The sequence below is a fragment of the Eretmochelys imbricata genome, chromosome 13 (assembly GCF_965152235.1).
Source record: "Eretmochelys imbricata isolate rEreImb1 chromosome 13, rEreImb1.hap1, whole genome shotgun sequence".
Taxonomy (NCBI): domain Eukaryota; kingdom Metazoa; phylum Chordata; order Testudines; family Cheloniidae; genus Eretmochelys; species Eretmochelys imbricata.
This window is the reverse complement of record NC_135584.1, coordinates 938,343-954,335: the sequence shown is the minus strand read 5'-3', so window position 1 is coordinate 954,335 and position 15,993 is coordinate 938,343. Positions and strand designations below refer to the sequence as shown.

Below are 15,993 nucleotides of genomic sequence, written 5' to 3'. Positions count from 1 at the left end.
CCTTGGTGTCAGTGCTATTCCTCATCTGTGGGGCCTGGGACTGTCCGTGGGAGGCCAAGCCTGCCCTGTCTGCCCTCAGATTGACTGCCTTCTCCTGTGCCCCTGGACTGGGTGAACTCTAGGAGAATGATCATCACTTTGAATCTGTTTGTCTGCAGTGTTTGTGGGTTGAGTTGGGCAGAGTTGAGTGCCGCATCACTAAAACACTATATCCAAAATGTCTGGGAGTTAAATAAAACCATTCCAATGATAGATAGCAGAGACTCCCATGCATAGGCAAGGGAAAAGGGACCCTTTTGCTGAGATTAAAAATGGCACGTAACTGAGAGGGAGAGATGGTAGGCACTCTAATACCTAGGTCATAGGCTCCTTAGAACTACCACAGAGAGGCGTTCACTCCAGTAATAGAAAGAATGTTTGAGGACATGGAGGCGGGGAGGTGTCAGCGTTCTCTTAGTGAAGTCAGGAGCAGGGCAAATTTGAACTGGCTCTTAGAATAATGGGGGAATCAGTTAATGGTGCTGAGGATTGTGGGTGACATGAGCTCACTTCTTTGTATTTGAGGAGAAGGGGGCAGAAGCACCCTGCATATGCTGGATTCTGAGGTACTGGGACTTGCAGAGGTCTTGGAAGAGGGAATTGCTATAATCCAGGCAAGAGGAGGAGAGGCCTGGATGCAGTGCAGTTGAGACCATTGTGAATGAGATCCTGTTACGCCATCGTACAAATGTAGGTGAATATGATGCCAGGACTGGAGACGGTGGCAAGCCAGAGGTATATGAGACGGTGGAGTTGGCTTGGGGAGGCACCTCCTGCCCAAGAGCAGCTCTTTGGAGTTTGGAACATTCAACTGAAATGAGATAAAGCCACAGATATGTTGGTCAGAGAGGCCTAGGGGGCAGTAAGGGAGGATTTATAGATTGGTAAGGCTAGGAAGGGCCATTGTGTTTTTATCTAATTTGATTTTCTGTATAATCCTGCCTTTTTCTACATTAAACCCATAACTGCTGGCTCAGCTAAGGCTTATCTTTTAGATTTAAAGACTCCACATAATAGCGCATCCACCACATCCCTTGGTAAGTTCCAGTGATTAATTCTCCTCTGTATTAAAATGTGTGCCTCCTTTCCAGGCTGCTTCCAGCTATTGGATCTTGTGCTATCTTTGTCTGCTAGATTGAAGAGCCCTCTTCCCCATGTAGGTACTGACAGACTGAGCAAGTCACCTCTTAATCTTCTCTGATTAACTAAATGGATTGATCTTCTTAGGTCACATGCTGTAAGGTGTAAAGGCAGGTTTTCTGGACCTTAAATCATTCTTGTAGCTCTTTTCTGAACCATTCAAATGTTTCAGGATCCTTTTTAGTGTGGCCAGGAGAACAAGACAGGATCCAGTAATGAACTTGCTAGGAGTTGCTGGAGATCCCTAAATATGCACCTGAGTATTGTTGGGATAAGGGCGTAGCTAATGTTAAAGGCAAAGATCAGGTGCATCAGGGGACAGGGTAGGTAAGAGAGAGCAGAGAGCCGTGTGGCTCTATAGAGAGGGCGGCAGTGACAGCAGCCTGCTTCAGGCTGAAATATTTGGACAATTTCAGCCAAAATGATTCAGGCATTTCTTAGAACAAAGCAAGAGAAAAATACATTGTTTTGCCCTTGTTCATAAATTCTGACAACATTTCTTTGAAAAGCTCTAGGACCTCCATGTTTTGGAGCAGATCATAGAATATCAGGGTTGGAAGGGACCTCGGGAGGTCATCCAGTCCAACCTCCTGCTCAAAGCAGGACCAATCCCCAACTAAATCATCCCAGCCAGGGCTTTGTCAGGCTTGATCTTAAAAACCTCTAAGGAAGGAGATTCCACCACCTCCCTAAGTAACCCATTCCAGTGCTTCACCACCCTCCTAGTGAAAGTGTTTTCTAATATCCAACCTAGACCTCCCCCACCGTACCTTGAGATTATTACTCCTTGTTCTGTCATCTGGTACCACTGAGAACAGCCTAGCTCCATCCTCTTTGGAACCCCCTTTCAGGTAATTGAAAGCAGCTATCAAATCCCACCCCCCTCCTCCTCTTCTGCAGACTAAACAATCCCAGTTCCCTCAGCCTCTCCTCATAAATCATGTGCTCCAGCCCCCTAATCATTTTTGTTGCCCTCCATGGGACTCTTTCCAGTTTTTCCACATCCTTCGTGTAGTGTGGGGCCAAAAACTGGACCCAATACTCCAGATGAGGCCTCACCAATGCTGAATAGAGGGGAACGATCACGTCCCTCAATCTGCTGGCAATGCCCCTACTTATACATCCCAAAAGGCCATTGGTCTTGGCAACAAGGGCACACTGACTCATATCCAGCTTCTCGTCCACTGTCACCCCTAGGTCCTTTTCTGCAGAACTGCTGCCTAGCCACTCGGTCCCTAGTCTGTGGCAGTGCATGGGATTCTTCCGTCCTAAGTGCAGGAATCTGCACTTGTCCTTGCTGAACCTCATCAGATTTCTTGAACTATGTCAGGCAGGTAACCTTAGTGTCACGGAAAGGTTGGACCTTTACACCATTATTGTGAAAATCCAAATATGGCCAAGTTACGTAAACCTTTGGGAAAATGGCAGTTGCGCATGCCTGGCAGAGCTGTCTTTGCTTTTAGCACTTGTTTCAAGATTCTATCCTCACTGAGCAGACTTGAGGCTCTCCTAGGTCCTAGTGCCGTCTTCACAGCGCAGTCGAGCATATTCCCTCCTCTCAGCTCCTACTGGACTGCACGTGCACCAGCCTCACAAGTGACCTGAGCATGATCCAGCACAGGCATTTCCTGTAATGATTACTCCCCTCTGGGCTGGGCACTGGAACTGAGAGCAGGGACCCTCTCTCCTGTGCCCTTAATAATCCCCCTGCAGGCACCCAGGCAGCAGCGAGGAGGCAGCTGTCTGATTTGAATGAAGAGAGGACAAACGCTAGACAAAACATAGATTGGGACCAGGAGTCTGAGTGGGATCGCTTGTGCAAGGAGACTGGGAGCCAGTGTGGTAAATGGGGGGGGTTGAGGATTTGGCAAGGGGCTAGGGGGAGGAATTGCTGGCTGGATAAGCAGACTGGAACTGGGAACCAGTGGGAAGGGGGAGGAGAAGAGAGATCTGACAAGGAGCTGAGCTGAGAGAGAGAACTGGGGTTGGCTGGGCAAAGAGCCTGGGAACCAAGAGCCAGCCAGAGGCTTGGGGAGATGATTGAGATTAGATCTGGAGGAAGTCTCAGTGGCAGGGGAAGAGATGAGGTACTAGGAGGGGTATTGAGGCTGGCTAAGCTAAGGAAACAAGGAGTTGGGGGAGGGGGAGCTATAATTGGTTGGGCATGGGGACTGGGACTGGAGAGACAAGGGCAAGGAGCTGGGGCCAAGGACCCAGGGTAGTGGAAGAGACAAGTATGGGGAGAATGGGCTGAAGAGTCTGCACTAGAGCACACTCCTCTACAGAGTCTGGGATGGGACCCAAGATCCTAGAGTCTCCCTATTCTTCTGCTCTTTGTGAATAGCTGAAACCCACTTGCAAAGTGTGATACCCTCTGTAGTGCTGGTCCCTGGGGAAGATAACCTACTACTGCTATCAGTTACTCCGTTAGTTCAAGTGGCAGAGGTCTGTGGTGGATGTACAGGTTCTAGCCCTAGTGATGAACCATGCTGATGTCACTATGATGCCACCTGATGGAATTTTTTTTGTTTGCTCTTTTAAATACCTAGGAAATTACATTAAAAAAATTAAGGTCGCAAAGTCAAGCACTCAAAAACAAGTAAACACCAGAATTAAGGTTGCCCATGGAACCTTAACTCTCCCCTCTTGGGCATATGCATTATGATACAGTCTTCAATTACATGATCACATACAATTTTTTTCCACGGGACCCTTGCCTCGGTGCAGAATGGACCTGCTCTGGGGATAAATCACACAGGTGTAGTGAAGGAGGCTGATATTTCTGCCTCATTTGTTGAAGAAGTTGGAAGGTGTATAGTGAATGAAGCAGGGAATTTCAGGAAAAGAAAGGATAGCCTCAGACTTAAGTCCGGAAAGGACAATCATGATCATCTAATCTGACCACATGCACACTGCAGGCCACAGTCTCTCTCCCACCCACTCTTGTAATAGATGCCTAACATCTTGCTGAGTTACTGAAGTCCTCAAATCATGATTTAAAGACATCCAGTTATAGAGAATCCACTATTTACACTAGTTTAAACTTGCAAGTGACCCGTGCCCCACACTTCAGAGGAAGGTGAAAAATCCCCAGGTTCTCTGCCCATCAGACCTGGAGAAAAATTCCTTCCTGACCGCAAATGCGGTGATCAATTAGACCTTGAGCATGTGGGGAAGATGCACCAGCCAGACACCTGGAAAGAATTATCTAGTAACTCTCAGCCCTCTTCAACGAGTGCCCCATCTCTGGCTGTTAGGAATATTTGCTACTATCAGCCACAGATGGGGCACACGCCATTGTAGGCAGTGCCATCATACCATCCTCTCCATAAATTGATCAAGCTCGCTCTTGATGCCAGTTACATTTTTGCCCCCCACTGCTCCCTTTGGGAGGTTGTTCCAGACCTTCACTCCTCTGATGGTTAGAAACCTTTGTCTAATTTCAAGCCTAAACTTGATGGCCAGTTTGTATCTATTTGTTCTTGTGCCAACAGTGGACCTTTACTTAGGTAACCTGGTGTTTGTGTGTCTGATGTATTTATAGGGAACAATCACATCTCCCCTCAGCCTTTGTTTGGTTAGGCTAAATGAGCCACACTTCTGAGTCACTTCTCCTAAGGTAGGTTTTCCATTTCTTGGGTCATCCCAGTAGCTCTTCTCTGCACCCTTTCCGGTTTGAATTCATCTTTTTTAAATGTGGGAAACTAGAGCTGCACACGGTATTCCAGATGAGGTCTCACTAGTGCCTTGTATAAGGGCAATACCTCGCCTGATTCATCCTAGGCTTGCATTAGCCTTTTTCTACAGCCACATCCCATTGTTGGCTCATAGTCATCCTGTGATCAACCAGCACAGCCAGGTCTTTCTCTTCCTGTGTCACTTCCAAGTGATATGTCCCCAGTTTCAAGCATAAATTCTTGTTGTTAGTCCCTAACTGCATGATCTTGCACTTTGCACTATTAAATTTCATCCCATTTCAATTACACTAGTTTTCAAGGTCTTCCAGATCCTCTTGCATGGTATGCTGCTCCTCTGAATTGTCAGTGTCTCCCAACTTTGTGTCATCCACAGATTTCATTAGCATGCTCTCACTTTTTGGGCTGAGGCCATGAATGAAAATGTTAAATAAGATTGGTTCCAAGACCAATCCCTGAGGAACTCCCTTAGTGACCTCCCTCCAGCCTGACTGTTCACCTTTCAGTGTGACCTATGGTGGTTTCCCCTTTAACTCAGGGTTAAGGCAGTTGAATACTGCCCTGGAGAATTGGATTCTGTCCCTGGCTGTGCCACAAAGTACTTTACTGTTATATGGGGCAAGTCATTAAAACCAGACTTCTCACAGATGGTCGCTGACTGTATTCCTCATTTCTGGGGTCCCTGATGCGAGACAGTTGGGTCTGCATTGTAGGAGGGCCGTGCTCAGAGCTGAACTGAAGTCACAGTGATCTATGCTTTGAACATAAACAGTGCTAGATAGCACTGAGCACACTGGCTCAGATTGGGCACCCAAAATGAGGGGGAAGTTTTGACCTTAACCTCCCTCTGCCTCAGTTCCCCATCTATGAAATGAGGATAATTATGCACCCATCTCATACTCCTCCGCCTTTCTTAGGTTTTCAGTTCAGTTTCTACTCCTCTCTCCCTCCCGGCCTCAGCACTGCTGTGTCCCGGGCAGCTGCACTGGCCATGAGGGATGTTTGCACTGCCCTTGTAGCAACTGTCTGTTGTAGGGATGACTCAGGGCTGTCAATCCAGCACCCTTCATCAGCACCGGATTTCGCTCCAAATGTATGACAGTACTGATCTGGGGGTGAGCTGGTGCAGCTACCCGTCCACCTGCGGGGGCCAGGCTGCCTGACCTCCTTTGCCCAGAGCCGATGCTGGTGCATAAAGAGGGATATGAAAGGGAACGGGGTTGGTTTAAGCTCCAGCAGAAACTCTACAGCAAAAGTGCCGTGTGCCAGTGGGGAAAGGGTGACCTGGCAGAGAGCTGGGCCCCCTTCCAGCCTCCAGGTAGGAGGTGGTAAGGACAGTGACCACCAACGATCCCTCAGCCAACAAAGCAGAAGCCTCCATCTCTGAGCTCAGCAGGGCCCAGCTGCCTCAGGCCTGTGGAGGAGCTTAGATGCTGCACTGGTAGATGACAGCTGCGGCGAGCCTAGGCTTGAGGCAGGTTTGTGCTGGGCATGGGGCTCTTTAGTTCCTCCTGTGCTCCCTCGAAATCCCTGGAGTCTGGGCTCTGGGCGCACAGGGCAGGCATATGAGTCACCTAAGCCCCCTTCAGTTTTCTCTCCCGGAGGGGATCCCTACAGGCCCAGGGAGGAGGGAATGAGGAGCAGAGCGCTCCCAGGCGGGACTGGGCTCAGGCTTGTCTGTTGCAATGTCCTGCAGTGAAGCTTTGGACTCAGTGTGGACCCCCCTGCTCCAGCCCTGCCCCAGGGTGCACAGGAGCTACTGTAAAGCTGCCTGGGGGGGCCCCTCGGGCTAGGGAAGGAAGAGGGTTTATTCCACAATTGTATAAGGTGCCCCTAGGCCGCGGGAGTGCAGCTCTGCAGAGGGTACCTGGGGCCCTGCTCTCCGCCGGCGCTGCCGAGCCTGGGTCTGCCCCCCCCCCCGAGCGGGAGGGCTGACACAGGCCCACGGTTCGACATTATCTGCCCTGCCTCCATCCCCACTGCTTCACTGGCCAGCCGCTCTGGGCTGAGCCCTGCAGCCACTTCTGCTCCCCGGCGGCCCCTGAGGCGGGGAGGGGAGCGGGAGCTGGGCTCTCCGGGGAGCAGTTCGGGTTTGTACAGCGCCTGGCACAGCGGGCCCGGGTCCCACCGCAATACAAGTGATGGCTCAAACGGCATTTCCCGAGGCAGGGGGCGCTCCTGGCGGTGGAGGCAGGGCTGGAGCGGCCCCTTCCCCTGGCTGGGGCTGAGCCGGGCCGGGCTGGCCGGTCCCCCCAGCTCCTCGCTGCCACGCCGACGCCAGGCTCCCTGCGTCGGTGGCCGGCTGCGCGCGGAGCTGGGCAGGGCTCGGCCGGCGCCACGGGGCGCGCACCCGGCCCCGCCGCAGCCCGGGCTCCCGGCGAGCAGGTGAGCGGCCGCGTCCCGCGCGGGGCCCCAGCCGGCTGCGGGAGGAGGAGCGGGGCGGGGCCGGGCCGGGCCGGGCTGGGCTGGGAGGGGGCTGCCGGCGCGCCCTGGGCGGCTCCGGCGCCGCGTCCCGGGCGCAGGGGCGCAGGCTGGGGCATCTCCCCGGGGCCCCAGGCCCGGCCTGGAGGAGCAGCCGGGTGCCCGCGCTCCGCCGCGGCCAGTGGCCTTGCCTTTGGCCCCGGCTCCTGCTTTTCTGTGGGAGGCTCCAGCCTCGAACCTCCCGCGCCCGGGGAGCCGCCCGCAGGGTCACAGCCTGGTCCGGCGGCGCCTGGGCCCGGCTCAGACCTAGGCCCCTGGCTGGGTGGGGCGGCTGATCGCTGCCACCCCGGCCCCACCTTCCATCACGGAGGGAAGCGGAGAGCCTGGCCCACGCAGACTGCCAGGACTCGCGGCCGGCCGCCTCTGGGCTGGCAGCAGCCAAGCCAGCCGCCGAGCCAGCCGCCACCCTCCCAGCCAGCCCCGGGCCTGCCAGCGGGCAGGGGCAGCCAGCAAGTGCCCGCTCTGAGGGCTCCTGTGATGTGCACACCTGCCACGAGGCCGGGGCCACACTCCAGCCCAGGCGGGATAGGCGGCAGCGTGGGAGGGAAGGGACAGCCCCACCTCTCCTTAGCTCCTCTGCGCTGCAGAGCCCCCTGAATTGCTGCCCAGAACGAGGCCCCAACCCTGTTTCTAGCCTGGGCTGGCTTTGCTGGAGGCCCTGAGCGAGGGAAGCCGGGGCCAGGCAGGCCCTTGGGACTCTGCTTACAAACCCTTTACTCATGGAGGTCTCCCCTGTCTCTCTCTCCAGGCTGGGCTCCCCGACCGTCCCCGCTGGGCTCAAGGGCCTTCTCCCCGGGAGCTCCGAGCGGCTTCAGGAAGGGAGACGATGAGCCACAAGGATGGCGAGCTGGGGAGCTGCCAGCCGCTGGTGTTCACGGCGCAGGAGCTGGAGTGCAAGATCTGCTACCATCGCTACGACGCACGAGCCCGTAAGCCCAAGCTGCTGAGCTGCTGCCACCGGGTCTGTGCTAAGTGCCTGCACAAGATGGTGGCCATGGGGTCGTCCTCGCCCCACCTGCTCAGCTGCCCTTTCTGCCGGCAGGAGACCCAGGTCCCCGAGGAGGACGTGCAGCTGCTCCAGGACGACAGCAAGGTGCTGGCAGTGCTGATGTACCACGAGCGGGCAAAGAAGCGAGGCACTCTGCCCTCCCCCGAGGTCATCCTGTGCCCCAGCGTCCTGGAGCCCTCCCGCAGCTCCTCTGACTGCCTGGTCATCACCATCCTGGAGGTGCCGGAGGACGCGGCACCCCCCGAAGGCTTGGGCATGCTGGACATGATACGCCTGTACCGCCCCACCAGCCTGGACTCGCTGCCCTGCCGCGGCCCCATCCAGAAATGCCGCTCTTGCACCTGGCAGGCCATACCCCACTTCATCCTCTGGATGCTCTGCCTCATCTACTTCAGCTCCCTGCCCTTTGGCATCTACCTCCTGCTCATTGAGCGCCACAACCTGGGCATCGTGCTGGTCAGCCTGGTGCCCTCCACCCTCATTCTCTGTGTCTTCTACAGCTTCTGCCAGTGTCTGTGCCGCGAGATCTTCGAGTTCCCCTCCACCTGAGCCTGCTGCTCCCCTGGGTCCTGAAGGCACCAGGCACTGGCCTTGCGCAGCCTGGACCTCCCCTAGGCTGTGCCCTGTGCCTGGGGCTGGCTGAGAGCATCCCCACTCAAGGCTTGCCAGCACCCAGTTACTGCAGGGGGATGGGGAGATGTCAGTGTGGGAGGGTCCAGGCGCAGCTGAGCGACTGGTTGGACAGGGCCACGAAGCGAGTACTGAGTGCCTGTCATCTTCCCTTGCAGAGAGGAGATGTACTACAAAGCCGTGCACAACACTGCTGTCATCTTCCCTTGCAGAGAGGAGATGTACTACAAAGCCGTGCACGACACTGCTGTCATCTTCCCTTGCAGAGAGGAGATGTACTACAAAGCCGTGCACAACACTGCTGTCATCTTCCCTTGCAGAGAGGAGATGTACTACAAAGCCGTGCACAACACTGCTGTCATCTTCCTACAAAACAACGCAGGCTTCACCGAGTGGGAGCCCACGCCAGAGCGGCTGCAGGAGCTCGTCACAGCCTATAAGCACTCGGGACGGACCCTCAGTTCCACGGGTTCCTCCTCCTCCTCCTCCTCTTCTTCCTCAACTGCAGATAAAGATCGGGAGACGGGCCGAGAGCAAAGCACCAGCCGGGAGACCAATGCCAATTAATCTGCAGAGGGCAGTGTGCGGGGACAGACGCCAGGGGCGAAGGTAACAGTGCTCCAGAGGAGGGAAGGTTTGATGTGGCAGGTGGAGAGACTGCTGGCCGAGTAGCGCCAGGCCTGGGGGACTCTCTCCAGGCAGCTCCACCCTGCTTGCTTTCCTCTGTAAACCTGCAAGGCCACTTCCCTCACCAGAGTCCAGGGAGATTCCCTCGCCTTACGCTCCGTGGGAAGAAAACTGGCTGCTGCCCTAGACGAGGGGCAATGAAGCCAAAGGTCGCAGTCATAGGAAGAGTTTGCAGCCCCATCAAACACTATAAAGCTCTGAGGAAGAGGCAGCTGGTGCTGAGACGGCTGCACAGGTGAAGGATGGGTGGACGGACGGACGGACTGACTGACAGACAGAGCTGTGGCCTAGAAGGTCTCTTGCAGGTGGCTGAAGCCTGGCATTTCCAAGAGAGAAGCAGGCAGGGTCCAGAGGCTCTTCCTGCTGGCCTGGCACCAGCCCAGCTCCATGTCCATAGTGTAAATAGTTCTGTTCATGGCGACCATGCTCTCTGCAGGGTTTGTTTCCATAGCATCCATGTTTCCTTTCCACATGTACGAGTTCCGTGTTTGCCGAAGCTGTTTACTGTATAAAAGAAAAGCAGAGAAAAGGAATTTCTTCTAGTGTGTAAAAACGTCTTTGCAGCTGTTTTGTAGTCGTTGTGGTTTTTACCCAGAGCCCTCTGGGCTTTATTTAACCTCCTTGGGTTTTGTTTTTTAAGGATTAATTTAACACCGCTAACCATTTTATTACTTTTATCAAAGAAAGCAAAGTCTATTTTTGATTTTTGTTTCCTAGTTCTTAGGGACATTAAAAACCAGCATTACAGCTCCCCTTGGTGTCAGTGCTATTCCTCATCTGTGGGGCCTGGGACTGTCCGTGGGAGGCCAAGCCTGCCCTGTCTGCCCTCAGATTCACCCTCTTCTGCTCTCTCCTGCTGTGCCCCTGAGCTCGCTGACCTGGCTGTTGGAGCATGGGGGGGATGGAGGAGGAAGCCCCCAGCCCATGTGATCTTTATTTTCAGTCTTTATGTCTTGGAGCGTCTTCCGGTGCAAACCACAGACTTGTTGCGAGCCGTGTCTGCCATGCATGTTACTGGTGCTGTTGGCCTGTCAGACCCTGGTCCAGAGGTGTGGGTGGGTGCTTGCCCTGCTGGCTTTGGGGGACCCCGCCCCCACATCTGCATGATCTCCACAGTCAGCAGAGGGGCTATAATCTAGACCCCATTGTGTCCGGTAAGGACTGTGCTGCATTAGCAGGAGGGTTTATATCCCTGGTGAGCCACACCTGGCCATGGAGCTGTGGAGCCTGGCTCCGGAGAGCCCGGCCCTGGAGAATGGGGCCCCGGAGTGCCCGGCCCATGGCCATGTTTGCACTTGTGCCCTCTGTCACAGGGAGGGATCTGCGCAGCACAGGGACGGGTGGAGTTTGCCCACAGTAGGATGCCTGTCCTTCCCACCCTGCAGCCCAGGAGCAGCCCAGTGTGCCAGGAACCCTCAGCCATCGGGGAGGGGGAGGGAGGGGGGTTTACATCGCTGGGTCTCCATGTTCCACCCCCCAGCTCGTGCTGCTCCTGAGGCTCAGACCCCCTTTGCCACCAGCGAGAAGCCACCCAAGTCTGAAACCTGCCCCAGCCCAGCTCTCCAGGTCCCTCCAGACCATCCGCTGCGGAGCTCCCAGTGCCCCAGAACGCTCCGCTGGCTGGGGGTTGCCCATGGGGCTGCGTGGGGTGAGCAGGGTGGCTGGGCCTGCAGAGGTGGGTGCAGTGGGACAGCTCTCTTGCTGCATGTGGCCGGCAGCTGTTTCTGGGAGATGGAGCCCCTGACTTTGGGCGCCGGAGCTTAGGGGGAGACCTGACCAAAGCTTGGGCTGTGGCAGCATGGAACGGAGCAGCCCCAGCGCTGCCTCTGGCCTGTGGGTCCCCAGCCAGCTCCCGTCAGCCCAGCAAGGCCAGCGCCCTGGGGCAGCGCTCTCCGCTTCCAGAGACGCTGCAGCCGCAGGCTGCCAGAGCCCTCCTGGGACCCACCGGCCACGTCCTGCGGTCCCCGCTCCCGGCCGGCCTCATGCAGTAACACCCACGGCCACTAGGGGGAGCCATTGCCTAAGACAGCGGGGGCGGGGAGGCCGCTAGTGGCCGGCTGTTCCGCGGGCTGTTCCTTCCCCTGGGATGTTCGATCCCCGCAGCCCGGGGGGGGGTGGGGGGGGGCAGAGGAGCTGGAACTGGGGGTGCTGCACCCCCTGGCTGGACGTGGTTCCATCACATCCAGGGTTTACAATTTTGTTCAATGGTGTCAGCACCCCCCTGTACAAACTCTCCCAGCCCGTGGTGGGTGTGAGTCGGGGGGGGGGGGAGGGGCTCCAGGCCCCCAGCCAAGCTGTGAGTGGAGGCCAAGCCATTGGGGGGCTGCAGCCCTCCTGACTCCATGGATGGGGGTCTGGCCCCTCCCAGTGTACACCCTCCCCCAGCTCTTGGCAGTGGGGTCCCGAGGTCGGGGTGGGTGGGTGGTGGAGCCCGCCGTCTGGTAACACACACGCCCAGGAAGAGGCTGGTGACACTGAGTTGCTCATTCATCTTTATTAGACAGAACATGGCAAAGCCGAATCACCCCGGCTATGTGGGTGCTGCCCCTGGACCCCCAGCTAGGCTCTGTGCCCCCCGGGGGAGCATTGGGGGCCACCAGGTTGGGGACAGTGTGGCTGGAGTGCAGCCTGCAGGCTCCTGGAGTGAGCACGTGGGGCTGGCCCCCCTGCCTCCCTTGGCCCTGTCGCTTGCCATCCTGTGGGGCTGGTGAGAACCCTGGCAACAGCCCAATGGCAGCAACCTCGCCCTGGCTGGAGCCTGGGCCCCATTCAAACCCAATCTGCATGGCCTCCCGCACCGTCCCCTGGCCTCACCCTCTCCCCAACCTCCAGCCCCCTCCTACCCTTCCCCCCCTTCAGTCTCCCCCTCCCCCTAGATATTTTACTGTCTTTTGGGAGCCACTCAAGGAACCATCCCCACAAGCCCTCTTTGCCCCACAGACTCACTCTTTACCCTAGAGCCTCCCCCAAATCTACAGCCTCCCTGGCTCTTGCACCGCTGAACACCTGGGAGGGCCTGTCTACAGCCCAGCTCCCCGTGGGCAGAGCCCCCTCCCCCCGGCCGTGAGTCCCAGGCCGACTGCCGCCCGTGCCACGCTGTCACTGTGGGAGTGTCCGGTGGCTCTCGGGGCACCAGGGAAGGGCCAGGCTGAGCTGTGGGGGTAGGACACCCCAGCAGGGCGGTGCCATCTCCAGCCGCAGGCAGCAGCTCTGCTCCTGCTGGGGGCATGTCGCTATCTCAGCCAGACACCAGATCTTGGGCTGCTGGGCCGGCGTCCCCTGTGTCAGCTCAGCAGCGTTGGGCTGCGGGCTTGGCTGCTGGTGCTCTGACTCCAGGCAGGGGCCTGGGCTGCCCTCCTTGGGGCTGCCCCCTGTGCCCGGGCTGCCCCCCGGCCCCTCGCCCTGCCCCCTGGGCTGTTGCTCGCCCTGAGTCTCGCCCTCGCCGGCGTCTCTGTCCAACTTGCTGCAGGGGGCCCAACTCAGCTGCTTCTCCTTCTTGAGGCGCCGCCGTGCGTTGGCGAACCAGGTGGAGACCTGGGTGAGGCTCATCTTGCTGCTGATGGCCAGCATGAGCTTCTCGCCCTTGCTGGGGTAGGGGTGCCTCAAGTGCTGGCCCAGCCAGGCCTTCAGGGCGCTGGTGCTCTCCCGGGAGGTGGCCGCCTTGGCTCGGGACAGCTCCACGGGCAGGCCCTGGCCGAAGCGGGGGGAGCACAGCACGGGGCCGGGCAGGAGCAGGGGCTGGAGGTTGTAAGCAGCCGTCACCTGGAAGGCAGGGGAAGGGGCGGTGAAGCCCTGGTTGCAGAGGTGCGTGGGCAGGGAAGGGGCTCGCTGGTGGATTGCCCAAGCCATGTGCTCCCAGCCCTGCCCCGGGGATGCCCCAGCACATCTCCCAGTGTTCAGTCACATGGGACTGGCACATTTGTTGGCATCTGCTCCCTCCTGTCATGGGGGCTGTTCCCCACACAGCCACCCCGAGCAGAGAGCGGGGCCTTTGCTCCGGCCAATCTAGTGCCCTTCCCCCATATCCTGCTGGGGCTCCCACACGGGGAACGCCCCCCCCCGCCCTCTTGGCTCTGTGTGCTAGGGGCAGGCTGGGCTCTGTGGATACACCCCTGGGCTAGCCCTGTGTGCTGCTGGGGCTGTTCCAGGAGCTTGTGGGGCGGGGGTGGGGGAACGACGACGATGTGGGACTGTCCCAGCCCTGCCCAGCCCTGCCAGAGCAGAGCCCTGACCCACTGAGCTGAGCCTGGGGACAGACACAGTCTGTGGGGCAGGGGAAGGAGGGTGCTGGGCAGGCCCAGCTCTGCCCCACCAATGCAGAGTACTGAATGCCACAGGCAGCCCCCTGGGGTTTGCTGGAGGGGGCTCCCATCACCCACCCCTGTGGGGAGCACTGCAGCCCCGCCTGACCCAATGGCCAGGGCAGGACCACAGCTCCTGGGTACTATTGTCCTGGGGGGGGGGGGGCTTAGAGTGCCTCTACAGCCAGCCACTCCCCCAGCCACCCCACAACAGGGAGAGCTGCTACCCCACAGGGAATGAGAGACCCCAGGAGGGGAGGCAGGCAAGTCCCAGTCTCTGGGGCAGAGTCTGTTCAGCTGGCTGCAGGGGACCAAGGCGTGAGTAGCAGAGTGGGCAGTGATGCCCAGCTTTATCCACTCACCCGCAATGCCCCTGCCCCAGTGCCAGGGCTAGACCACCCCCCCCAGGACTCCTGGCTCCCTGCCCCTGAGTCACCCACTAGCCTCCTCCCCCATTTGAGCTCAGGGTGGCAGACACTTTGCCAGTGGGTGCTTGGCGCCTGCCTTCCGCGCAGCTAACTGCCTGCCCCCCCTTTTCCCGCTGGGGTGGGGGGGGCCACGCGCGGGGCACCCTCTGGATGGCAGCAGACAGCCCCTGCGGCCCCCCCAACGCCCCAGGCCTGGCGCGTCACTTACTGGCTGTGCAAGGAGGCTCAGGTGCGGCGGCAGCAGGTTGGAGCCCTGTGGGGCTGGGCAGGTGCAGGGCAGCTGCAGGAGAGCATGGGGAGGGGGAGGCAGCAGCCCTGGGGCACCCCACACCCCTCTGGGGGTCCCCGGCTTGTTGCCAGCCTGAGCCTCCCCCCACACCAGCTGTGCAACTGCCATGCTGCTAGGACCAGTGGGAGGGAGCCCAGAGCCCAGAGCTTTATAGGGGACTGGGGGGGGGGCGTGTGGGGCCAGCAGGGTGATTGACAGCTGCTTAGCAAGGACGAGCAGCCTGGTGCCAGCTCACATTAAAGCGCCCACACAGATTGTCTGGGCGGTAAATCCCCCAGCCCGGCTGGGTCCCTGTGTGCCGAACATGCCACGGTCATGCCACCACGCCACGGTCATGCCACCACCACGCTCCCATGCCAGCCGTCCCGGGAGTGACCCGTGGAGCCAGGCCGGAGGAGGCCCGTGCGTAGGGCAACAGTGCCTGGCTGGCACAGTTAGGGGCCTGCTGCAACGACACATGGGGCACGACATCCCCAAGCCCCCCGGGCTAGCCCCCACTGGGCTGGAGGGGAGATGGGCTCAGCCTCATGCCCACACGCGGGGGCCCATGACCGGAGGGCAGCAGCGGTGCAGCTGGCGGGGGCAGGCCGGGGGTGGCACACGCCTTAGCCCACGGCTGGGGCGAGACGGGAGGAGCCGTTGGTCTGGCACCAGTGCTCCAGTGGGGCCTGCGGTGAAGGGAACTGGGCTGCCTGAGGCCTATAGTGTGGCAGGCCCCCGCCACTGCCTGGGCGCCGCGTCCAAGGAAACCCCTGGGCCCTGCCCAGCGTGGGGCGGGGGCAGCGCCTCAGAGCAGGGGCTGGAGCCAGGCCTGCTGCACGGGCAGGGGAGAGAACCCACCTTGCTGCCTGGCCCCTCACCCCAGCTGCAGCCACAGCTCTGGGGTCCTCAGGGCGGTGCCCCGTGCTACCGGGGTGCACTGAGCCCAGCTGTGGGTGGCTGGAGTGGCCCCGGCTGAAGGGTCCATTACTGAGCCCTGGGCAGAACCACTGCGATCTGCACCCTCGCTGCCTGCGGAGGGGCAGGCGAGCCCCGGCGGGCAGGGCCGGCAGCAGGGGGACAGATTCCAAACAGCAGCAGCTGCTCCGCGGTGCCGGGGAGACCCCAGCAGCAGGGCGAGCATGGGCGGGTGTACGTCAGCCTCTCACCCTGGTGCCACCCCGCCCTGCCCCCAGGGGCTCTGGTCCTCAGCCCCGCCGTTCACTCAGTCCCTGGCGGGAGGGTGCCCCCGACCCCGAGGACTGGACTCTGCCCCCACACCTGGCCGGGGCTCAGGCAGACCCAGACCCACAGC

At 58.9% G+C, this 15,993-nt stretch overlaps 1 protein-coding gene across 1 annotated transcript; it reads left to right on the top strand.

Moving 5' to 3' along the window:
* The first annotated feature begins 8,181 nt into the window (after positions 1 to 8,181).
* LOC144273916 (E3 ubiquitin-protein ligase RNF182-like) lies at positions 8,182 to 9,110 on the top strand. Its single transcript, XM_077832637.1, has one exon. It carries the CDS (start codon positions 8,182 to 8,184, stop codon positions 8,911 to 8,913), a length of 732 nt encoding a protein of 243 aa, XP_077688763.1. The 3' UTR covers positions 8,914 to 9,110.
* Positions 9,111 to 15,993: the final 6,883 nt, after the last annotated feature.